Below are 25,708 nucleotides of genomic sequence, written 5' to 3'. Positions count from 1 at the left end.
CTCTCTTCACACTGAAGGAATCCTTTTACATTAGATTTTTTTTTTTTTAATTAAATAAGTGATTAATTGACTACTTGTTTTAGCAACAGTTCAACACACAGTTGGTCTTTGCTGTAGGTACTTGGAGCAGGGTCTGTGTCGGTACGGGGCCCAGTGTACATCAGCCCACTCGCAGGAGGAGCTGATGGAGTGGCAGAAGCGCTATGCGTCACGCCTCATCCGCCTCAAACAGCAGCAGGAGAGCAAACACTTCACCGAGAACTACATGGAGACCCTGATAGAGAAGTGGATGAACTCCCTGTCCCCAGAGAAAGTGGTGAGTGCATGCAAGCTCAAAAATGGCTCAATTGATAGAAAATAGCCAAAACACCATGCAGAGGTGAGGGTTTACTTCCTAGAAGATGTCTCCACACACAAACATGTGTATGGGACTGTGTTGTGATTTTATTAAAAGCCTCTCCAAACTTTCATAACCCCCCACACCTTGTAAATCTAATGGGGTCAGTACCAACACCCTTATACAACCAAACAACTTTTGTATATGCACACCAAACATTGACTACCCTAGTTGAATTGTAGTTTTAAAATGTTGTGTAGCAAATAGTATGCGACACAGATTAACTTTTCCAAATGTGGCATTCATTTATATATTGTGTAACAGTGAACTTATCTTTCACCAGTTTTTGACTGACAGACAACTTCTTGTAAATGAATACATTTCTGAATACATTTGCAATGATAGATTCTGTCATGTGTGTTTTTTTCCCCCGTAGCTAAGTGACTATTTAGAAGGAGTGAATGTAGAAACCAGCTCCAGCCTCTCTGTTACCGTCACCACCAAAAAGTCCTCTCACTCCTGGACCTTCTCTTTGTTGTGCAAGGTAGGATGAAATGTTGAATACCAAGCATGTGTACATATTCCAATGTTTTCTATATCTAACCAGATCAGTTTTCAGTATTTTTCAGACACTGGAAAAATAAGGCAGTATTCTGCACTGCACACCTGCCAGTGCTAGTTGCTCCTAATTATCTTTTGATTACATGAATTTTCTGATAATCTTCCTATCTCTGTCTCCTTGACTAGCCGGCTAGAAAGCTGTACCGCATCGCCCTGCTCTATGATGCCCACCGACCACACTTCTTCATCACCGGTGTGTCAGCTGGGGAGCGGCTACAAGCCGTCCCCAAAAGCTGCCAAGAGTGGACTCCAGGAGAGGAAACAGCAGGTATGTTGTAAATCCATATTTCGTAACCAGGAATGGGATTTTTGGGGATTCCACTTTTTTTCTTTCTTAAATTTTTTAAAGATGTGCTTTTCCTCCCTCCATTATTTCCTGTTTTCACACATATGTCATCACACATCATTAAGCTGGTACTGAATCCTGTGACAGTGCTACTGGATAGCTACAAGTGTTTTAAAGTTCAAATTATTTCACGGGGAATTGTATGACCTGAATAGGTTTTGTGATTCTGTTTTGAGTTCTTTCTTTTTGTGCTGGACAGACTTGTTTTACTTTGGCCGTAATTTGTCCTGTTCAAAGTAACTACAGACACCAGACAAGGCTGTAAAATGTCTTAAATTATATAAATTTGAGGTAATAAAATGTCTTGTTTATAGCACATTTTAATCTATACATCCCACTTGTTTGCTGTTGTTTGTTAAATTTGCAAGCAAGTGGAAATTGCAACCTATGTTGTTCCATAGTTTCCTTTCATCTTAGTTGCATCTCTTTTGTTTCATCCACAATAGATTACAAGTTTAACTGCATTTACACTAAACTTTGCTGTTCTGACAGTGGTAGCAGACAATGGCCTGGACCACTGTGTCTACAAGGTAGCAGTGGGCTTCAGCACAGAAATCTTTGGTACCTTCCGACAGACCATTGTTTTTGACTTCGGCTCAGAGCCTGTGCTGATGCAGCGGATCATGGTGGATGCTGCCTCTATTGAAGGTATACTATACTATATTTTTCTAATCCTGTTTGGATGGGTAAAATATGACATGCAAAAGCATGTCGTATTTTGTAGTGTTAAGTTTTAAAATCTTCTAAGAAGATGCTTTATTTTTTATGTATATCACAATTGGTTAAAAAGCACTTAAAGTAATAAATGCTTTCAACCACCCTCTCGTCCTTTGTTCTCAGACCTAGAACACCTGATGGCAGCCAGGCAGCAGCTCTTGATGACTGCAAAGCGCTGGGACTCTTCTTGTAAAACCATTGTAGAATTCATTCCTAACGAAACGATGGCTGAACTGGAGCGCAGCCTCCTCTCACGCTATCAGATCCCTCTGTCGGCCGACCAGCTCTTCACCCAGTCAGTCCTGGACAAGACTCTGACCAAAGACAACTACCAGGCCCGACTGCATGACCTGCTCTACATAGAAGAGATTGCACAATATAAGGAAGTTAGCAAGTGAGTATACAAGTTTTCATGGTTTCTTCTTACTGGGATAGTGAAATAGATTTTTCCAAGGAAAATAAGGCTGAAATATACATAGAAATGCAGCCTTTATTTACTGCAATCTTTTTGCATATTAGCCAACATATAAGCTTATCAGTGAGTCGGTGTTCAGGCTCTATGACATAAAGAATATATGGCAAAAAATTAGTTGCGATTGCAAGTGAACAAGGTGAACAATGGTATAACAGTGGTATAGGATGTAAATAATTCGAGCTAAGGTGTTTGCAAGCGGTGTGCTACTGTTTCAATAAAATGACAAAAGTTTGATGCAGACTAGAATTATTATAAACTTACTGTGCACTGCTAAAGTTGATAAGCACATTTGTCTTGGTCAACAGTGCAGACTCAGTAATAACCTGCTTGGTGATGTTAAGTGTTATCAATTAGGTAAGCCTACCAGATCCTAATTCTCCACTGATGGAAACCAGGTCAGGACTTAATTGTTCCATCCCTGACAAAGTATGTCAATATGTTTGTTTTTGTATTTTTCAACAAATTAGAATATTGTAAATTTGATTGTGCTGTACCTCAAGAAGAAATCTAAATGTACTGTCACATCTGATTTGTGTATATCTGCATATGTCCTATGTACAGTGGTGTGAAAAAGTGTTTGCCCCCTTCCTGATTTCTTTGATATTTTGGCATGTTTGTCACACTTAAATGTTTCGGATCATCAAACAAATTTAAATATTAGTCAAAGATAACACAAGTAAACACAAAATGCAGTTTTAAATGAAGGTTGTTATTATTAAGGGAAAACAAAATTCAAACCTACATGGCCCTGTGTGAAATAATGATTGCCCCCTAAACCTTAATAACTGGTTGGGCCACCCTTAGCATCAACAACTGCAATCAAGCGTTTGCGATAACTTGCAATGAGTCTTTTACAGCACTGTGGAGGAATTTTGGCCCACTCATCTTTGCAGAATTGTTGTAATTCAGCCACACTGGAGGGTTTTTGAGCATCAACTGCCTTTTTAAGGTCATGCCACAGCATCTCAATAGGATTCAGGTCAGGACTTTGACTAGGCCACTCCAAAGTCTTCATTTTGTTCTTCTTCAGCCATTCAGAGGTGGACTTGCTGGTGTGTTTTGGATCATTGTCCTGCTGCAGAACCCAAGTTCGCTTCAGCTTGAGGTCACGAACAGATGGCCGGACCTTCTCCTTCAGGAGTTTTTAATAGACAGCAGAATTCATGGTTCCATCTATCACAGCAAGTCTTCCAGGTCCTGAAGCAGCAAAACAGCCCCAGACCATCACACTGCCACCACCATATTTTACTGTTGGTATGATGTTCTTTTTCTGAAATGCGGTGTTACTTTGACGGCAGATGTAATGGGACACACCCCTCCAAAAAGTTCAACTTTTGTCTCGTCAGTCCACAAATTTTTTTCCCAAAAGTCTTGGGGATCATCAAGATGGCAAAAATGAGATGAGCCTTAATGTTCTTTTTGCTCAGCAGTGGTTTTCGTCTTGGATCTCTGCCATGCAGGCCATTTTTGCCCAGTCTCTTTCTTATGGTGGAGTCATGAACACTGACCTTAACTGAGGCAAGTGAGGCCTGCAGTTCTTTGGATGTTGTTGTAGGGTCTTTTGTGACCTCTTGGATGAGTCGTCACTGCGCTCTTGGGGTAATTTTGGTCAGCCGGCCACTCCTGGGAAGGTTCACCACTGTTCCATGTTTTCGCTATTTGTAGATAATGGCTCTCACTGTGGTTCGCTGGAGTCCCAAAGCTTTAGAAATGGCTTTAACCTTTTCCAGTCTGATAGATCTCAATTACTTTCTTTCTCATTTGTTCCTGAATTTCTTTGGTTCTCGGCATGATGTCTAGCTTTTGAAGATCTTTTGGTCTACTTCACTTTGTCAGGCAGGTTCTATTTAAGTGATTTCTTGATTGAGAACAGGTGTGGCAGTAATCAGGCCTGGGTGTGGCTAGAGAAATTGAACTCAGGTGTGATAAACCACAGTTAAGTTATGTTTTAATAGGAGGGGCAATCAGTTTTTCACACAGGTCCATGTAGGTTTGGATTTTGTTTTCCCTTAATAATAACAACCTTCATTTAAAAACTGCATTTTGTGTTTACTTGTTATCTTTGACTAATATTTAAATTTGTTTGATGGTCTGAAACATTTAAGTGTGACAAACATGCCAAAATATCAAAGAAATCAGGAAGGGGGCAAACACTTTTTCACACCACTGTATGATGCTAATTTAAAACCATAGCCTTGCTGTCTTATCATTCTGAGGTGTTGACAGCAAGAACTAATGTTAGGTCCAAATGCCCACATGACTCTGGCAGTGTTGACCAACACTGAAAAGTATTATTTTGCAAGCTATTGATAATATGGAACTTTGAGTTGGAACTATTGCAAAACAACCTTCAGCTTGGAAAACTACATTTCAAGTGCATCAGTCAAAATAAAAAAGATAATATATAAAATTTCTATATTATAGTTTGACAAATTAATAACTCAAGGTCCACTTACTAGCCTTTCCTGAAGCTTTCAACCGGAGCTTTTGAAATTGCAATGCAATTGTGCATTCTTAACAACTGAACAGTCAAGAAAACACTTCAGTGACTTGTCAGACCAGTCTACATAATGGGCCTCTTTTCTTGTCAGTAATTTAGCTACAAATAACAAACTTTGCTTTCAAGAATGCAGTTTAACAACTGCTTATTGTCTTACCTTACTTGACAAGACAGCTACTAAACAGTCGGTGATGGATGGTTTTCATGTAGTTTTTTTACATTAATATGTAATAATTTACTAATGTGTATTAATATTTTAATATATTTTATTTATTAATTGATTATTTGTAATGGACTACTTGTAACAATGACTATTTATTCTAATACCTATACCAAGATGGACCCTGTCTGAGGTTGAGTGGTTTGGTTTAAATATTTTGTGTTATGAGATGTCATCCCACCACAAGGTGTCAGACTTGACCTTCATTGTGAAATTGCTGTGTGAGATAGTGTGTATCTCACACACGGCTTGACTCACAGTTCCAGTGCCATAGGTGAGGAAAATAGTGTTTTCTTCCTCTCGAATGGACACTGATTTTTGCCTCTTTTTTTTTTTTTTTTTTTTTTTTTTTTTTTTTTTTTTTTTATTCCTTGCCTGCTGCTCCACACTAAGTGTGATGCTGATTACAGGTGAAATCACAGTAACTGCTTATTAGTACAGTTGACCCTCCCCCACCACTTAAATGGCTCAGCTTTCCTCTTTGCTCTTAGTTTGATCTGTTATTTGACTTTTTAAGGAATTTAATTATGGATCCCTTTCCGTCATTATCTGCAGTAAGAAATGTTCTTTCAATCTGCTGCATTTCCAGTGTGCATATGAATAATCCCTCTGCCTATTAAACCATAGATTATGGATCTATGGATTATGGCACGTTTTAATGCTTTTCATGGCTGATTGAGTTTCAGTGTGGATTTCCTCCATGGTATCTGCAAATGGCATACAGTTGTTAAGCTAAATCCAACCTATAATTTAAAGAAATATCTCCATTAGAATAATCTCACACTAGATTTATTTCTTGCTTGATGAGATGATTTCCCATTTGGCAGTCTGGTAGTCCAGTATCAGCATGTCAAGAGGCATCACCTGATTATCTAAAGTGAACATGGAGTGAGTCATGGAGAACCAAGAATGCCTTGCTGTCTGTTTTTGTCTAAATGTTTCCCTCTCAATTTAGCCAGAAGGCTGACACAAAACCTTAACAAGAAACCTCAGGAGTCTCTTTGGTTGTGTAACCACAGGTTTGCAAATAAATATAGAATGTGTTAACTTATCTGCATATGTCAATCATCCATCAGAGTTCATCACCAAAATTACTTCCTATTTCATCATTTCAGATCCAGCAGAGACTAGAGAAGCAGTCTTAAACAATCTGGAATTGAAGCGAATATTTTCCCAAAAGTGCTTTTTACCCAAAATATGTGCTTGGATAAGCTTTGTGCCAATGGTTGTTTTTCACTGAAGGACCAACAAATTAAAAATAATTTGGCTGCTTTTTAGGTCCCTCACTGACAATGTTTTATTTTGGTGACCTTACATTTTGAAGAATTTGTAAGGCTTTTACAAAATGACAGTAAATAAGTATTTTTTTTAACCATATATTTGACTTTAGACCTTGTGAAAAAATGCTTGCGCAGGTTTCACCTTTGTCTTCTCAGTGGCAAATGCACAAACCTGCCAACAAGTGATGCCCAGCTTCAAAGTGATCATCTCTTAGAATCACCAATCTATGCTCACCTTAAGAGTAGTAGTAATAGCTGATTTTTAATGTGCTGCCAATATCAGTAAATGGTATGGAGGTCATTATGTGGCCACTATATTGAATCGAATGTGGTAGGACTAAGGGAAACCTGGTATCATACATATTCAGTGGGTGTGTCTGGGGCTAGATTCGCTCATGGGCAATCACATCGACCCCTCTTATCCGTTTTAAAGGCTAAACGCTTTTGCTACTTGGATGCACTGACAGTTTGGTTATTAAATGGAGAGTCCAGCTTCTCTTAAGAGCAAATGTATGATTTTGTCTGGAGTGTGAATATACAGCAACCTAAGTATGAAAATGTGGCAAAAGGCTGAACTGCCAGAAAGCAGAACACTTCCAGGGTTAAAATATCTGCAGTAAAGAAAGGATGCACATAAGCCTCAGTCACAAGAGAACATATTGTTACTGGTGCTAGTTTATCGATAACACATCACAAAACATTATTGTGATTGTGATCATTTTTGACATTGATTTATCTGCAGTCTGTAACATAATCAAATGTACATGTTTGTCCCCCCAGGTTCAACATCAAAGTGAATCTGCAGCTAGTCACCAGCTTTATGCTGACCGGCATTTCTGTTGGAGCCAAGTATGCCCAGAATGGACAGCTCTTTGCACGCTTCAAACTCACTGAAACACTTTCTGAGGTAACTGGATTGGTTGCATTGGCAATTGCAATAAACTTGCGACATTAGTTTCTGCCTTTTTACTCTGAAGTAGAGTAACTACTTACTGAAGTAACTACTTATTGGTGGCATTTGGAGTCCAAAGGCTCTCCTGAACATTTTGTTTTTCTTACCTCAGGACACATTGGCTGGGCGGCTAGTGATGACCAAGGTGAATTCAGTCCTGCTGCTGCCACTGGGCCGTGAGGGGGTCAGCAGCCAGCCACCTCCTGGGGTCAAAGAGCGAGTTTACGAGGCTGTGATCGAGGAGAAGACCAAGGACTACATCTTCCTAAGGATCTGCAAGGACTGCTGTCTGGAGTTGGGGCTACAGCCTGACAGAGAAATACAGGTATGGTCTGCATCACAGGACAAGGAGAGACTTCTGTGCTTAAACATGAGATGTCTCTGTCCTGCTGTGACCACCAGATATTAATTAGGATTGGTGGATTGGCAGTAGTGGAAAGGGCAGGTGAATTATCTTTTAACACATGCCATTTTTTTTTTGTACACCCTAAGAGATTTTAGTTAGCATCCAGCTCATGATTTTTTTCCACACTTTTTTGCCCTTGAAACAACTTTTTGGGTTAAAGATTCACATTGATTGGCATTTTAACAAAAGGTTACAAAACAGAAGAAGACTTCTTTCCAGGAAAACCTGTGTGTGCGCTAGTGCGTCTCTGTGAGAATTGACTGCACTGTTTTGTCTCTGCTTCTGAGAAATCTCCCTTTTATTGAATGACTCAACCTTCGGCAGCCTCAGCTTGATATTTTTCTCCCCTCCAGCCTGAACGTCAGCAGGTGAAGCACAGCGCTGTGTTAACAGTTATCAAAACAACCACTGTGGGAGCATAATCTTATTCTTCTGCATACACTGCTCCTGCTTGCTTACGTGCTACAATTTCATTTCCCAATCTCCTCTGTGGGTTCTTACAATATTCCGCACAGCCTTGAAGTTTCATGCTCTTCTCGCTCTCGCATATCTCAGACTTTTCTGCTCTTGTATTTGTTGATTTCTCTTTCTTGCTTTGTCTTTCGTGCCCACTTTCCTCCTCACTGTGTTCATGCTTCTTTTTATCTCTCTAATTTTCACACTTCCTATCCTAAAGGCATTGCATATTTTACAGTATACCTGTTAAGAGCCTGTCTCTGTCTGTATGATGATGAGGCCCTCCAGCAGTGGAAACAAAATCTTAGTGATTACATACAAACAGTTTAAGCCAAGGGATTAAACAGAAATGTAAATGGACCAAGGTTCCACAAGACATCAAGGTAAAACTAGACCACTGTTCTACCTGTTTCAGCTGTGGCAGGGCCAGTGCTAACTAAACATTGCACAATATTGTGCAACAGACACTTTGATGGGGGCGTTGCATGTGTTACTGTCCTGCTCAGTGTCCCAGACCCTCTCACTGGGAAGAATCTCCATACCGTGATGCTAGTTTTGCCGAATGTGGCAATTGTTTTGGGATTGTTGTATTCTTAATTTTTTGTAGATGCACTTTGATTTCTGTGATATTGACAGGTGGACACGCATGTATTTATGTCTTTCCAAGGCAGGTCTATGCAATTAAATTAGCTGTAGGTGGGCTTCATTCAAGGTCTAGAGACATCTCAAAAAAGAGATTTAAAGAAAAGAGAGTTAAAAATGGAATGCATCAAATCTTCATTTAGCTCTAGGCAATATTGTGTTCTTAATTGGTTGGTTTAGAAAAAAAATGTATTTGAGCACTTGTACTTACTAACATTGCATGTATTACTTTTAATAAATGTGGGTTCTCTATAAATCATGAGCTCACCAAAAATGAATGATTCCTATTTGATCCAGTATTATGCAACCCTAACAACTATTGGATTGAATTACATTGTATTGCTTATAATCCTTGCCCTATAGATGGATATAGACGAGTTTGTTGGATTGACTGCTTAGTAAGCTCTCTGTATTGCCTCTGTGTCAGGTGGAGCTCCAGTTCCAGCTGAACAGACTGCCACTCTGTGAGATGCACTATGCCCTGGATCGCATCAAAGATAATACCATCCTTTTTCCTGACATTGGCCTTGTCCCCACCATCCCCTGGAGCCCCAACAGGTGTGTATTACACTATGTACACAGTCATACACACATTTCACTGTTGAAGGCTGATTCAGAAATGTGTTTTACATTAAAGGTAGCCATCAATATTTTATTCTGATTATGGTTTCCACTTCCTTTCGGCATTGTGTCTCATTGATTCAATGGGAACTCTGGGATACATTACTACATTATACAAATAAATTAAGTCAAGGAAAATGAAATTTCACTTTGCACACATTGTTTCGTGTTGCTGTGTGGAAGAGGGAACCTTCTTTCATGTTGCAGATGAACAGTGTTGATTGGCAGATATCTGATATTTAGTAAAGGCTACAACTTCCATTTATATTATTTTAAATGTGAGGGAAGATGTTTGCACACAGCATGTACACACATCCATGCATAGTAAATAATGCTCATTTTAAACACAGTTATTATACAGAAATTAATTTAATACCTGCACATCATATTAGCTTGACAATACCCAGACAGAGGGGACACCACATCAAATGGAGAGTTGACTGAAAATCCTTTGCCTTGCTGACTTGGTGGCCATTCTGAAATGCTGGCAGCTCCTTGCAGCTTTAGATATCTCTCTCTGAATTTGGACAGGTGAGGGGAGTGAGGCAGTAATCTTTATTGAATAGAGCCAAATGTAATCCCCTGTGATTTTCAAGGCTGCTGCTTTGTCTAGGCTCCAGAATATGATTGAGGTAGACTTTTAATTGGAATTTGGATAAGTGAGGGTGTTTCATTACATGTGGGCCAAGAAGTGAATTTAGCTGAAGATTAGGTGCACAGTTTCTTTATGGTGGTTGAGTTTTAACATCAGTGTACAGGAGGATACATCCCAAGTAGTAGTGAGACAAAGCTGTATTTTTATTTATTTATTTATTTTATTTTTATGTAAACACACTTTAGTACTTTAACCATACAGTATTCTGATGTATTCCAGTGAATAAAAGCATTACACCGTGGTTTTGTTTTTGAGGTTGCACCGTACCAGTATGTGTTGTATTCAGGGTTGAATTGATTAACCTTTGATCAATATAATAAAATCATTTTGCTTCAAATTTTGTTCTGGCCTCTTTAAGTTTGCATTCAACATAATACCTTATTATCTCAATGAAATTTACTGAAACAAATGTATATGTGACACAAAAAGGAAATGTATTATTTTGGCCGGTAGAAAATATGCTTGGCTGGTGGATTTTTTTTCATCTACCAGTCCACTTGGCCGGTGAGTCAAACAGTTAATTTTGGACACTGTACTGCAACCTGAACTTATCAACACACTTTATGGTTGACAAAAGTAATGTAACTACCTCTCAGCTGTGACCAGCGGAGACACTAAAAAACTTGAAAATGACGATATGGTCATCTGCTATATAGCATATAATTAATATTCGAATATATCAAATATATTCGAGATATTGCCCAGCCCTACCCCTGTGTATTAGTTACTATGGACTGCTCCTCTTCACGGTATTTTTTGTCTGTTCAGTGATCCCTTTTTTTTATATTTGCGATGGGAAGATACTCATGCCTGTTGCACATTAATGTGGAAATGCTTTGGCATTCTTTCTGTATCTCCTCTGCCATTGATGTTTGTTAACGAAAACAAAAGTGGGAGTTTGTTACCTGTTAACTGTTTCTGACTTATCAGGCTATTGAGCAGAATGTATACTCTTAAGGACAGACTTGACTAATATGACTTTTGTTCAACCTCCCTCACTTCTTACCCAGTTTCTACCCTTTGTTGTTTCCTTCTCGATTCAGCCTCTCGCCTTTCTTTCTCCTGCTTCCTTCAACCCCACATCTTTTACACATCTTTGCCTTTTCCCTCTCTCCTATTCCAACCACCCACATCTTTTTCCCAGACACCACCCACCACACCTTCTCCCTGGTGACACACTCTGTTGTCATTTTGTGTCTGTATGTGTGTGCATACATTTCCTGTCATTCTGTGCAAGAATCTTTCTTCCTCACTTTCTTTGTGTCTCATTTTCAAAGCTATTACTTGTTTATAAGGCAATATCTGACCTAAATGCTCGGAAACAGCTACTTTGAGACCCTAATTCTGTATGTTCATTAAAAGTTGATCTAATGATTCCTCTAATCATTTCCCCATCCTCCCTCCGCCCTCAGGCAGTGGGACGAGCAGCTGGATCCCCGTCTGAATGCCAAGCAGAAAGAGGCCATCCTAGCCATCACCACACCCGTCTCTATTCCCCTGCCCCCAATCCTCATCATTGGGCCCTACGGCACCGGCAAGACCTTCACCTTGGCACAGGCTGTCAAACACATCCTCCGCCAGGACCACAGCAGGTCTGTTTGTTTTTTCTTGTTTTGTTTTTTTGTTTAAAACATTTGTTGCATATTTTTTTACATCTGAATTGATGAGACAATACATTAAAGTAATACTCTAAATTGTCGTACCTGTTTTGTGTTTCTCATCTTCAAAAAGTCTTTATCCAAAAGAAGGCGTGGCAGATGGTGGGGGTTTTCTTATAATCAGGATCGTCTTATATTTGGGCCGACACAGTAATGTATCCCAAAGCAAAGCCCTGTCATAAAACACCGCTTTGGGATTTGCATTTGTTTTTGAGAATGACTGTTTTATTCTTTTAGAAATTAAATGTTGGAGCACTGTCCTCTTTCCAACCAGTGCTTGAACGGTGTCGGATGTAAAGATGGAAAGAATGTGTCTTGACATGTTAATGGGTGTCAGCAGAAGTGCCTCAGTACCCGTGAAGTAAATGTTCTGTCTCTGGTATATATCAACAAACCTGTCAATTTTCTGCTATATGGCAGTAAAAATATTACTCATAAACTCATAAATCTACACTCAGTTGCCAGTTTATTACTGTAGGTACACATAGCTAAAAGTAATGCAGTCTAATACAACAATTTTTAAATGCTACCATCATGAAGGTTATGATGTACATATGGGTTACGATTTATTGTAATAATTCATTATATAATGTGGGATGGTGTTTTTTTGTGATGCTGTTGAATAGTATTGTGTTATTATGCGGGGGGTTTGTAATGAGTGTACCCTCATTGATAAAAATGGGGTGGACAAAATATATGAAACACCTCTCAGTACAATTCAACAGCATCACAGCCTTGCATGTTTTAAACATTACTAAAACATTACTGAGATGTTCTTATATATTAACCAGCCATGCCATCTTGGGAATTAATCAACAACCTTGATGTCACAAGCCTCCCTCTTTTAACTTGTAGCATACTATCTGTCCCAGTGTTATTGAGTGTAAGTGATGGATTGTTTTTAGGGAAGGAAAGGGGAACGTAGATGTGAGCAGGTGTGTGTTTGCATAAAGTTGGCATCAATCGTAAAAGCTTCAGATGGCAAGGGAGGTCAGTCAAAGGGCGCGATCGAGGTGGCAGGGTGTGCTGGGCTGTGCATTGGCCTTGGTTTTAGCTCCAGGGCAGTGTCCGCTTTGGGTTTGACATTAAAAGTTTAAGAAAACACTGAGCTGTGAAGTGTCAAGCTGTGGTGTGTGTGTGTGTGTGTGTGTGTGTGTGTGTGTACTTAGCATTGTGCATGTACTCTCTCACTCTCAGAAGAACGTTGGTCATTTGGATGAATTTGTGTCATTTGTGGTCAATGCACATGGTTAGTGTTATTATCAATGCATTTCCTGGGCCAGAATGGATGTTCATGCAAACCATAATCTGATCAATCAAGGTATGTCACTTCAATGGACCACACAGTGTTGTGTAAGAATTAAACATTGCAAGATTTTGTTTCACTAGCATTTTTCATCATTACTTACATTCCCTCACTGTGTGCAGATACCCACAGGAAATTCTGCAATTTCTTGTGTTAGAAGCAAAGCGATGTAGCATAAATGGTTCTCTGGTCTTTATGAAAAATGAATGCAATACCTTGGAAAGTGTCCCCTGAACAGAAGCTTAACATTTTGTGTTTTAATAAGAAACGGGGGTTGTATTTATGTAATGTAAAAGAAAAAAATGTCCTTTGAAAAATGTGTAGCAATGTAATATTCATTCTTTATTTCTTTATTTTATTTTTGAATACATGTAATATTCTTTCTTTAGGATGAATTATAGATATTTTAAAAGCCAAGACAAGGGGACGTGACCCCTCTTATTGTACATATTCAATGCTGAAAGCTCTGCGTATCTGTCCCTCTGATGTTTCACCAATGCTTAAATGGTTAACTATAAAAGACAGTTTTGCACAGCTTTCGATTTTAATAAATATACAAACTGACTTTGCTGTCCCTCTATTATTGTTATTGCTGTTAAAGTGCCTGCTGTAAATCTACATGGTGTGGAATGAATGTAAAGATAATTTGTGTTTATAGCATATTGAGCAATGGAGCATTCTTTGTAAATACACTTTGATCAGTGCAATAAGAGATTAATATTAGATTCAAAGCTTTTAGCACAATAAAACGCATTGATGGGCTGATAGCCCTTATCTCTCACATGATTTGTCCAAGTCATTTTTTATTTAAAAAGTACAGCTTGCCTGTATTCCAGTCATACATATGAAAGGGAATCAGCCCATAAAGGCAGGTTAAAGGCTCAGATCATCCCAAATAGAGATCTTAAAACCATGTCATGAACCATGTATCATTCTTCGTGCCTGACATTGTTTGTTTTTTGTCTCTACAGGGTCCTGATCTGCACCCACTCCAACAGTGCGGCTGACCTTTACATTAAGGACTACCTTCATCCTTACGTTGAAGCAGGCAATCCACATGCCAGACCTCTCAGGTATGGAAGAACACTTACTTAAAGAAGACGCTAAGGGTAGAAACATGCTTTATGTGCTTTGTGCATGTGCGTGTAATGTGCTAAACAGTTAAAATACGCAGTAGTGCTCTAAAAGAAACATTATACTATATACTATATAGTGTGTGTGTGTGTATGTATGTGTGTATATATATATATATATATATATATATATATCTCTCTCAAGATGTATAACATCTGTTTGCATTTGTATGTCCTATTTGCAGGCTGCAGTTCATTCAAATTTTGAGAGGCACTTTGCGTCCTCGGGTTCATGTGGTAGATGCAGTAGTGTCATTACAGACCCACAATGAGCCATGTTCTGATAGTATATAATGTAATGGCACGAAGACCCCAACTTGTCTCCAGTTGACAAAATATGAAAACTTGCCACATCCTGTGAAAAATGTTTGTTTTTGTTTACATATTTTAGGTCTACAGCCTACCCAAAGCACACTCTTGTCTTGGAATTAAACACATTCATGCCTTAAAGCAGTCATAGTTTGTCTACTGTGAGCCACTTAAAGCCCCTTATTTGGTCAGTTTGCTGATTTTTAAAGTACATTTTTACAGATTGAGTTAATATAGCCAAAGAGGGCATATTTCATATCAGTTTTGGCTTGTACTTTGAATGAGAAGAAGAAATGTTACATTTTAAATTTCTGATATTAAACATTAATTTCAATTCAGTTAATTATTTTGTAGTTAGTGGCTGTGGCCTGTCTGTCAGCTGAGACCATCTTAGCTAGAGAGCATCTGTATGGCACTCACTTATCTATATATCAACTGGATTACCATTATTGGAAAACCTGCAGTCAGAATAATACATCCATATTTTACAGAGATGGCTGTGCTGTTTTTGCCCCACAGCAGTGACATGCAGATATTTGCTGACTTTTGAGATGTGGCCTCAAGAACTCTCCTGTGCTTTTAGAACTCCACCTGGAAGCAACAAACACACACACTCACGGATACACACAACTTCCTTACACTGCATCAGTGACTTCTAATCACATTTCAGCAAACCCAGAGGTCACAAAAGATAGGAAGGCAATGTCTGCCTTGACCAGCCAGGGCCTAATGTGACAGCTGTGTGTTAGGGACCATATGGGCAAACAAATTACTTGTTTCACATGAGTGGGCAGTTTGATTTCAATGAATTCCAGTGTGAAATCCTCCATAACAACTGGAGTAACCTCTTCTCTCCTTTGGGATGAGTGGACAAAAATAAAGACCTTGTGTGAATATTTAGGGCCCTAATGTGGAAAGGGACTGACCAACATCCCAAGGAGGCATTCTGTAAGGGCTTCCCTTTGCTGCAGTCTTGAGGTGTACACATAATGTCATGAGCAGCCATTCATATTTTTTCTCTTCACTCCTTAAAAGAAGAAGAATTTACCTTTTTAGAGAAATTGTACATTTATTCACTTTTAAACTTTTTATACTTTCTGTGACCTTTTTGACGTTTTGTTCTCCCTGCAAAACATTCAATACTTAGTAGTTTGCCTCATGTGTAGTGAAACAGAAAGCCATAAATGATCTTTATGCCAGAATATGTCTTAAAAATGACTTTTAGCCAGTCATGAAGCAATTTATTGCATCACCTAATCTAAAGTTGTCACATGTTTCATCTGTACGCATAATGGAACATAGTTGTATTCACCATAGGATTGATCTCGATGTGAGTTATTGATGGACCATAATGTCATGCAGCTACAAGTCCTGTTGTGCTTTTAATAAATGAAAGTCATTCTTGAAAATGTAGGAAATCGGTAAGTGAACTAAAAGTAGATAAAGCAGGTTCAGGGAGGCTGATCACATCAAACAAGTAGTTTTACTCTTTAACGCAATAACCTCATGGATTTAATTAATTTAACAAGGTATGTGAATCAAAAGTACCCACTGTTCATTTCATTCACAATGCAGATACATACACCTGCAAGATACAAAGGGGGACAAACATCAGACTCATGAAGTAATTGCACTTGTCCTCCTTGGATTGTATCTATCTCTCCTGATGTTTCTCCCCTTGTCTCTATCTCCAGGGTATACTTCAGGAACCGCTGGGTGAAGACGGTTCACCCAGTGGTCCAGCAGTACTGTCTCATCTCCAGCACACATGTCACTTTCCAGATGCCCACAAGGGAGGACATCCTCAGGCACCGTGTGGTGGTGGTCACCCTCAGCACCTCCCAATACCTCTGCCAGCTTGACTTGGAGCCCGGTGAGACATATGAAAAGATATTTAGTCATCTCAAGTTTAGTAAGGCTGCCTAGTGACCCCATTGCCCTCAGCAGCTTTCTTTTTCTTTGCCAATTCAACTCTGAACCTGAACCTGGAACCTGCAAGGAAGTTGGCGGCCACGTGGGTGGTTGTCACGTACAAAGCCAAATTGCAGGCAGACCTACAAATCTGAAACAGAGGGACAGAGCTAAAACGGGGGGACAAGCTCTATTTGTCCTCAAAATAACGTTAGCTGGCTAAGCTACCACGTTATCTGGGCTGTTTGAGATGTGTATAAGCGTGTAAATGTACGTGTGAAGGTGTGTGGGTTAGTGGAGAGAGAGAGAAGAGAGGAAATCACACAGAGTAAGGCACAAGGAATCTCAAATGTCGTGGCAAAGCATAACAGCTGTCCTTTTATCACACAGTAATCCGGCAGATCTTGCTCTCTTTAAAGGGAACGGTCAGTCCGTGTCTCTTCTTTCTGCAGGTACAGGATTGTTATGGGGAGTAAACGATCATGATCCAAAAAGTGTTCAGCAAACACAAAACAGTTTCTCGTCCAACGAGTTACTTGGGAAATTAAAGCTCACGTGAAAAGCGTTGTCTTGTGGTAACGGCAATTACCGTGGAGAGAGACGTGATGCGCCTCCTTTTGTAAACGGGTTACTGTGGATGGCAGCGGGCTGTGTGGAGCGCCAGGCTTTATAGAGTTGGTGTCATCATAGCTGCGCTGAGGTTTTATGCGCTGTCTTGCGCGTATCGTCCATTAGTCTGTTGTTTAGATTCAACTGTGATCTGACATGGGTTCAAATGAGATCTTGTCTCAATTTCATGTTCAGGTGTGAATTAACGGCTGTGTCGGCTTGGCGCTTTCTTATTGTCTGTTCTTTGTTTCTTAGTCAAGCCTCTTAGTAAAGGCTTGGCCTTTCCAGGTAGGCCTGTCTTTTGTCCCCTCACACGTGGCGAGTCTAGGCGAGACCCAACAACATAAACAAAGGAAATGGTAGTCTCAACAAAAGGTGAACAATTTAAGGAAGGTAGTATTTATTATAGGTCTATGATATTGCACTGCAATCCATTATATTTTTTCTCAATATAAAAATGTAAATTTACACACTGTTATATGCAGACACAGCTCAGTGCATTCAGTCTCCTGTTCTTTGGTCATCCCCAGTGATTTTGATATCTGGTGTTGGCAGGAGCCCACCATTTAGAGGAGGATGGAACACATTTAAGTTGTGTAAAAGACATGGAAAACAAACCAGTTTGTCATTGCAGGCTAATAACCGACTCTAATGTGTCAGCAGAGGGGGCTTTGTGTGTTGCTTGGGAACACCATCTGCCTGTTTCTAATGTATTTTACATCATTAGCTCTCCTCCCCACGTTTCATCTCTCCAGCTCTCCTGGTGTTCGACGGTGATGAAAATCTCCAGGAAACGAGGCATTTGGGAGCCAGTGAGCGTACTAAGTAGTGATAACAAATCTCCCACCCAAACACACAGATGCCCCAAAAAAGATGGTTAAGCTCTCTATCATATGTTTGTTTTTTGATTTTCCTCTTTCTTTATGGCCTAGATATGGGATCTGGCATGTGGAAACTACATGTGTGGTTTGGTGTACCTGTTTATGAGTTTTGCAAAAGACTAATTCCATCTTCAAGAGCGAGACCCACAAATCTTATGGTCTGCTCATATATGTGGTGTGTGTCCTCCTGTATTTAAACATGCAAGGTAGGTGGACTTCCTATAGGTGTGCCCTGGGACGAATTCAGCTGTGTTAGCCCCTGACAAAGAATAACTTCCACTAAACATCAATACATGATCTGCATCCATTCATTGCAGAAAGCTGTTTACTGGCTAATTCAACCCAACTAATGGAGAGTAAAGCGTTGCACACCACATCAGGTATTTCTTCTGGATTTCACAAGTTAATACAGCCTCACATTCAGTCCATGATGTTTACACATCAACTCCAAAACTGTCATACATTATAATGTTTCTGGGCACAGTCTCGATTTTCTGCCTTTTTTTAACTGACAAAGCACAGAAGAGGCAAACTCTCTATTCATGAATGAACTTCAGCTGTCGGGGGCACATGAGCATTTTTTTTTTTTTAAAGATGATGTTTTCTTTGGGTGACAAGTAGTGTAGTTCTGTGTATTTGTCTACCAAGTCCACCAGCTGTGGATTGGGCAGTCATATGACAGTAATACAATTATTTATAATGAATGTCTCGTTATTATTATTTCTTAAGCACAAGGAAACTTAAATTTGTTAAATAAAGTACTCTAGAAACACAATGCTGTAAATGAGCCAATTTGAAGGTATAGAAGAGATGTGTGCACTTTAAGGATGGTATTGGATGGGGCTCAGGTGAATATTGATCTGTCTGGAGGCTACTGGATCCTGGCTACTTGCAGCCTGGTGATAAAGGTTCAAGACTATAGCTCATACTGTAGTTCGTAAGGGAATGTTGTTATCTGAAATTAACTTGGCTCCACACATTGTGTGGCAGGCACCAGAACACATCCTACAACAATGTTAAAAATGTTGTTACTGCTCAGAGCAGTCAATTATTGTGTGAGAATTTGACAGAGTTTGACAAAGCATTCAAACCTGATCATAAGAAAGCTTGTTTTATGGGGTAGAGTTATCTGCACAGATCCTTTCACACTCACAGATCACAGATTTTCCAAGTCACTTTTACAGTGTGAAAAGGGTAGAAAGAAGCTGTGAAAGGGAGGATGTGAGAGACTGGGTGTGTGAGGTGAAGGAGCTGCCATTCATTATTAAGCAGTCAGCTTTCCCCCAAATCACTTCTGCAACATTGTAGCTCTGATCTCTTTCACCTCTGCTTATTATCCCTCCCTCCCTCTTTCCCAATGACAGATAGTGGCTACTGAAATGTAATTTGGACCTCTGGTTTAGAGAGAGGTTCCCCAAGGCGGGCAGCTATGTCCCAGGTGAAACATTCAGCAACATTTTCTTTCATGTCTGCTTCTCTGTCTACTTGGTGCTCATAAAGACCATCTCTGCCTCCCTCTTGCCTTCCTACTTATCTCTACCTGCCTGCCTGGGGAAACATTCACATTTGTAATGACTCACGTACATCATTTGTGAGTGTTATTTGGCCGTTACGTATTCATGTGGATAGAAGTAAAAGAGCAAGTAGGCAGGATGCAGTAGGACTCCTGTTGACTACAATTTATAGGAGGGGTCAACAAAAGTGCCTGGCCTCAATAATTAACTATATGATATAAGGGGTAGCACATCTACATGACTTCAAGTCCCTTTGGCTGCATTGTTGAGCAAGTAATATTCTGTGCAGTGATGAAAAAATAAAAAGCTCAAACCAGGCTTTGACAGCACTGTTTGAAATGATGTTCCCACCAACATTTCATTGCTCTGCTGTGCAGCTTGGATGTTCATTCATCCTATATATAAACCATTCGGAGATTACTCAAGTGCATGATTTTAAGTGTATGCCTATTATCCAGAGATTAGTCACGTGCATAATTTTATGCATGTTACACCCCGCCTTTGGAATAAGTGTAACGTCTAGCAATCTTTCTTTCTGCCATCTAACAAATCATACTGTTGGAAGAGATGATAACATCATGGAAAAGGAGGGAATCTAACAATGCTTTATTCCATATTTAGTTTTTTAGTACAAGTTTTTCCATACATTTATTTTTTCCACCTGTACATCTCCTTTGAGTACGCTTTTTTTGATACATCACTTTACAACTCTGAGGGGACATATATTAATATGTTTTGCTGGCATTTGTTCAACGGCAGATAGTAAAGAATAAATGTTGCCTCAAATTATACTGCCCCACCTCTTTTCTTGCCAGCCCATGTTTCTGTTGTTTGTTTATTTTTTGACAGTCCCGGAGTTTATTTTTTATTTTCAACCGCCACATTTCATATCTGCATATACTTTCCTGTGGAAATGGTGTTCGGGCTTCAGAGACTCTTTTCTGGTTGTTATTCAGCCTCTCTCTTCCCCGTTCCCTGCTCCAGCATTCATTTGCCATGCCGTTTCATCCCCTCCCCTCATACTGCCGAGAACCATTTGAGCTTTTTAAATCACGGTTAAGCTACTGTTCAATCCCTTTCAAAACGTCCACAAAACCCAGCCTTTGGTTTGCAGGGATGGCTGAAAGGAGAGGAAAAAGTGACTCAGAGGGTGGCACATTAGTGAGAGTTACAGGGTTTTAATGCTCCTGGTGAACAAAATTATTGTTCATTAATGTGCCAATGTAACAATGGTAAAAATCATGACGTCTGGGCATTGGTAAGAATCACCTGATTCAACTAGATTCAGTGAGCTTTGATTGTAATTAATTTTGCCACTTATACTCAACATAGCAATGTTTTATATACAAATTTCCAAGGAAATTCTTTCAAAATCATAGCCATAATGTGCACTGCATAAGTTACATCTAAGCAGTATCTTGTCAAATGATTTCTGAGGTTTGTGCTGTTGTCTCTAACACTAAAAGCTATGACGAAGTGAAATATGGAGATTCTTCAGTGTAGGTCCATGATAGATAGATAGATAGATAGATAGATAGCTAATGTAGACATATCTACTAAAAAGAAAGCCACTGATTAAAAAAACTCTCTATCTATCTATCAATCAATCAATCAGTACTATTGTACTGTACTATAGTACTAAGGTAAATTGATGTTGGTGTCCTATCTGTTTTGGCAGGGTTGTTCACTCATATCCTATTGGATGAAGCGGCCCAGGCCATGGAGTGTGAAACCATCATGCCTTTTGCTCTAGCTAGCAAGACCACCCGCATTGTGCTTGCTGGAGACCATATGCAGGTAAGTACGAAGACCCAACAAGGGCAGTTACAAAATGTCTAATTCGATTCAGTTTTGCCTTTGTTTAAGGTGCAAGTTTCTCCAGTGAAGAGAAAAAAAAGCTCAGCATTTATTTACTTAATCACAAATTACCAGATAATATACTGTAAATGAACATTATAGGTTTTGGGTTTGTTCTCTCAGATGTTTTGAAGACTTTTCTTTATATCCTAAAATAAATACTTTGAAGGACGGATGCAATCCAGCCGCAGATAGAATCTGTGACATTAAGTAGAAGTAATAACTCCATTTGCATTTTGCTGTGAATTAGACTCCACTCTTGCCTACTTCAAATGCAAAAGAACAGACAGCAGCCACTGTAGTGCTGTGGTTGTGGAGACCACTTTAGCCACAGATAAAACAAATATAAACTCACATCATTCAAGCTTTCTAAGCCAACACAAGGAATTAAAACCTTATTTCCTCTTCTCCTGGTTTTAGACAGTGCACAGGATTACCAGTATGCAGTGGATGAAGATGAGGCAGGAGTTTAATTACTTGATCTCTCTCCCTGCTATTTCTTGGAGCAAAGCAAAAACGGATTTAAAACACAGTGTCCACCTGTGTATTCATCTCGTCTCTTTCTCAATCACTTTGTCTCACGCTTTTTCTCCTCCTGTTATATATGACAGAGGGGTGCTGTCATATATAACAGCTTAGTCACTCCAAGGAAGGAAGGTGGTGTAAAGAAGGATGTTGCCCTTTACATTTCTCTGTCTCTTCACTCTCAGCCGTCTGCTTTCACTACAACAGTTTACCTCCTCCATTCAGCAGTGGAAGAGCCGGCTGAATTGTCAATGAAGGCTAAGGCTTCTATTGATTGTTTGCTTTCTTATTTACTGTGTGGGGCCTCATTAAAGCTAGCTAGCTCACTGTAAGGCTTAAATTAAGATTCAAACTAAAGATAAATTGCTGTCTTGGTCATGGCAGTGGTCTAAAGGGAAAAGGTAAGTGAGTCTGTGTGTTTGTGCGCAGTTTTGCAAATGTGTAACCTTATTTGAATCAAAGCACATTGGGATGATAGTCACAAATCCTGCTCACTACTGTCAGACCAGAGGAAAATACACATTGAAATTGTTTAGACTCTTTCAGGTCCTTTCAGGTCCTATACTTGATTTATTCAGTTACTTGATTTATTGCTTGCAAGATAAGAGGAATCAAATGCAGATCTGTAACTAAGACTGGCTACTGCATATGTACTCCAAACAAAATTGAATTTGGCATGTTCTCAAACTGCTGTCAAATCTCTGAGAAAATTCCGCTATAATCACTGCGACTCAAGGTCTGTTCGTTTAATGGCAAACATGCCAGATGGAAGAGCTTGCAAGTCACAATGGGAGAAACAGCTCGCTCATCTGAAGTTCCTCAAAACAAGAATAGTTCTCAAAGGAGTAAGTAGTTCTCAAAGCACTTAAAGAAAAATGCTACCAGGCTAAATTTGATAACATTTGGAGTATCATCGCTAACTAATAGCCCTTTTTGAATGGAACCAAAGGAACCAGACTCAGAAACTAAATTAGTAACTAAAAAGTCTGTTTTGTATATTCCTGTTAGCATTTGACTGCTGTACACAAGTTGAAGAAGTGGTTGTATTCTACCATCCTGTCAAAGCAGTTGACGTGCCTGGGAAATTTAGTTCAAATACAAACACATGGCATTCTTGTAGACCTGACTTGCCAAGCTATGCCATGGAGTGCCAAATGCCTAAACCATGTATACATGGTTTGACACTGCTTTGTTGGACTTGGAACAGATACATTAGACCAAATGAAATTCATAGTTGAATAGAAAGTAATGATGTGAGAGAATGGAAAAACTGTATTTGTCATGCTTTGAAACTAACTTTGCTTTCCATCTCGCCCTCCCCACCTCTTTCTCTCTCTCCATTCTGTGTCCCTCGATTTGCAGCTCAGTCCATTTGTGTACAGCGAGTTTGCGCGGGAGCGTAACCTGCATGTGTCACTGCTGGACCGACTGTATGAGCACTACCCTCCTGAATACCCCTGTCGCATCCTCCTGTGTGAGAACTATCGCTCCCATGAAGCTATCATCAAGTAGGTGTGAGCCAAAACACTGCCTTGTGTCGAAGCTGTGGGAGGAGAGTCTGAAGAGGTGGAGGAAAGATGAGATAAGCAAGAGAAGAGGGGGTGGGAGGAATGGGTCAGGAGGAAAAGGGGAAACAGAGGTGAAGAATTGACAGACTTGGGTTGTCTAGAGAGGAAAGTGGAGTCATTAAGGCAGTGTTTGAGCTGACAATAGCTCTATGACAACACGAGGTCTACTACTAGTCAAGTGCATTTGACTAGTCAATGCAGTGCGTTACTGGGTCTCATTGCATTGTGATGCAGCAAAAGAAGCGCACGCGCTCACACGCACACACGCGCGAACACACATTAACACAAAATCCTCAATCATTCTGACATCACAGATCTTTAGACAGGTCTGTTATTATAAACTCATGCTTTGTAAACAAGTGCTGTTCATACCTACAGTCAAATTTTGGTCAAGATTCCAAACTTTCCCAAAATCTCAAAAATGCCAGGTTGTATTACACAGAAATGTGTATAAAATGATGTAGAGGACATAGAATTTCCCAAACCTAAAGCTTTATCAGTTTTCTTTGGCTTAAATGTCATTTCTGATAAATATCCTTGCACAAACATACACCATTCTCATAGTCCCCTCTTTTTACTTTGTTTTCTTTTCTCTTACCCCTTATTCTTCTCCTCTTCCTACAGCTACACATCAGAATTATTTTATGATGGGAAGTTAATGGCAAGTGGGAAGCAGCCCTCCCACAAGGACTTCTACCCTCTGACCTTCTTCACAGCCAGAGGAGAAGATGTCCAGGAGAAGAACAGCACTGCCTATTACAACAACGCTGAGGTATGGGTTAGAAGAATATTGCAAATATTGGAAAAAACAAACAGCTTGCCAAGGTAGTTTGAGGTAGTTGTAGAAGTATAAGTTTAATGATTATAGAATGGAAGTTGTAATTGGTTTTGTGATTTTGCTGTGTCACATCTGATGGCGTTTGCATATAAACTATGAACCAGTCAATCAGTCATAAAACTCACGTTTTTGGGTGATTGTTATTAGGGCAATCAAGAGGTCTGCCAATTAGGAATGTGTGTTAATATGTACTCCCCTTGCTTCAAAGTATTTTAAATAAAATAAAAAAAATAAATGAATGTATATAAAATTCATAATTTATAAGAAGTGCAATTACAAGCATCATAAAATGTAAAACAATTGGTAAAATTGATACTACTAGATGATAACACCAATATCTTAAATTAGTTTAGCACCTGTGTTGCTTTAATACAACAGTTTCCAGTCCTGTGTCAAAATCTCAATCAGTCCACTGTGGTAATTCACTGCTAACTTCCTAAATACATGCTTGACATTTAGAACTAAACTACAATACAAAATAGCTCTGCTCCCTCCCGCTGGGAAGGGGAAGGCTATCAAAGGCTAGAAACATTATCAATGTGACGTTGATCAGCGTGAGCTACTCCCGCAAATTGATTCAGTTTAGTTGATTGATGGTGACGCGTGCACTATATCTAATCTGAAATAAACAAAAGCTTCACTCTTTGGACTGTGAGGGAAATTAACATTATGAAAGTGTTCAAATTCTGATTGTAAAATAACACTTAGCTGGTAATTATGTTGTTACTTCATCATCTAATGAAGCCTATCAGGGCTGCCATAGTTACACCTCCTGTTTCTCACACATCGAGATGTTGATATCGGATTTTTTCAGTTTAATCCACCCAAGAACACACTGTCATCTTCAGGCTGCATTGTAGTCTCTCTCCATTGCTCTAATGCACCACAGATGCGTCTCCCTAACAAAGAGGCAGCTGAGCTGTGATAGTGCCAGTATTTGCGATTTACAGTGACAATAGGACAATCTGAAAATAATGACGATGGCCTAATCCAAATTGCATCCCCACCTTTTCAGCAACTATGTGTTTAATATTGAAATTATCTGAAAACATAACATTTTTCAGAGCACAAGTGAACACTGCAGAACTCTTAGAAACACAGGTAATTACATTTGAGTAGAATTTGAGTTAAATGAATTAAATATATGTGTCAGTTTGATTTTTAACAAGTTGTATTAATATATGTGTGAAATAGATTATTTTTGTAAGCCTTTGAACTTTCAACTGATGCATGGTTGTTAAGATGTAGACCCCAGTTTGACATAAATAATTCAGCGATTTGATTATAATGACATGAAATTTAATTTGGATTATTCAGTTGAGTTTGGTTGACTGAAGTCAAAATCAGAATGATTATCCAAAACTAATCAGC

General features: G+C 39.3%; 1 protein-coding gene across 1 annotated transcript in view; it reads left to right on the top strand.

Moving 5' to 3' along the window:
- Positions 1-25,708, top strand: part of helz (helicase with zinc finger) — a 56,915-nt gene that overhangs the window by 11,656 nt on the left and 19,551 nt on the right. The window contains exons 8-21 of the mRNA XM_044190220.1: positions 118-316; positions 774-881; positions 1,085-1,226; positions 1,797-1,952; positions 2,145-2,415; positions 7,277-7,403; positions 7,561-7,773; positions 9,380-9,510; positions 11,641-11,820; positions 14,164-14,265; positions 16,329-16,507; positions 21,228-21,346; positions 23,294-23,439; positions 24,124-24,271. Of these exons, the coding sequence (XP_044046155.1) occupies positions 118-316; positions 774-881; positions 1,085-1,226; positions 1,797-1,952; positions 2,145-2,415; positions 7,277-7,403; positions 7,561-7,773; positions 9,380-9,510; positions 11,641-11,820; positions 14,164-14,265; positions 16,329-16,507; positions 21,228-21,346; positions 23,294-23,439; positions 24,124-24,271 (2,221 nt within the window). The remainder of the gene's footprint in view (positions 1-117; positions 317-773; positions 882-1,084; positions 1,227-1,796; positions 1,953-2,144; positions 2,416-7,276; positions 7,404-7,560; positions 7,774-9,379; positions 9,511-11,640; positions 11,821-14,163; positions 14,266-16,328; positions 16,508-21,227; positions 21,347-23,293; positions 23,440-24,123; positions 24,272-25,708) is intronic.

Source organism: Siniperca chuatsi, linkage group LG3 (genome assembly GCF_020085105.1).
Source record: "Siniperca chuatsi isolate FFG_IHB_CAS linkage group LG3, ASM2008510v1, whole genome shotgun sequence".
NCBI lineage: Eukaryota > Metazoa > Chordata > Actinopteri > Centrarchiformes > Sinipercidae > Siniperca > Siniperca chuatsi.
Note: the sequence above shows the minus strand (reverse complement) of the source record. Positions and strands in the feature narration are given on the sequence as shown.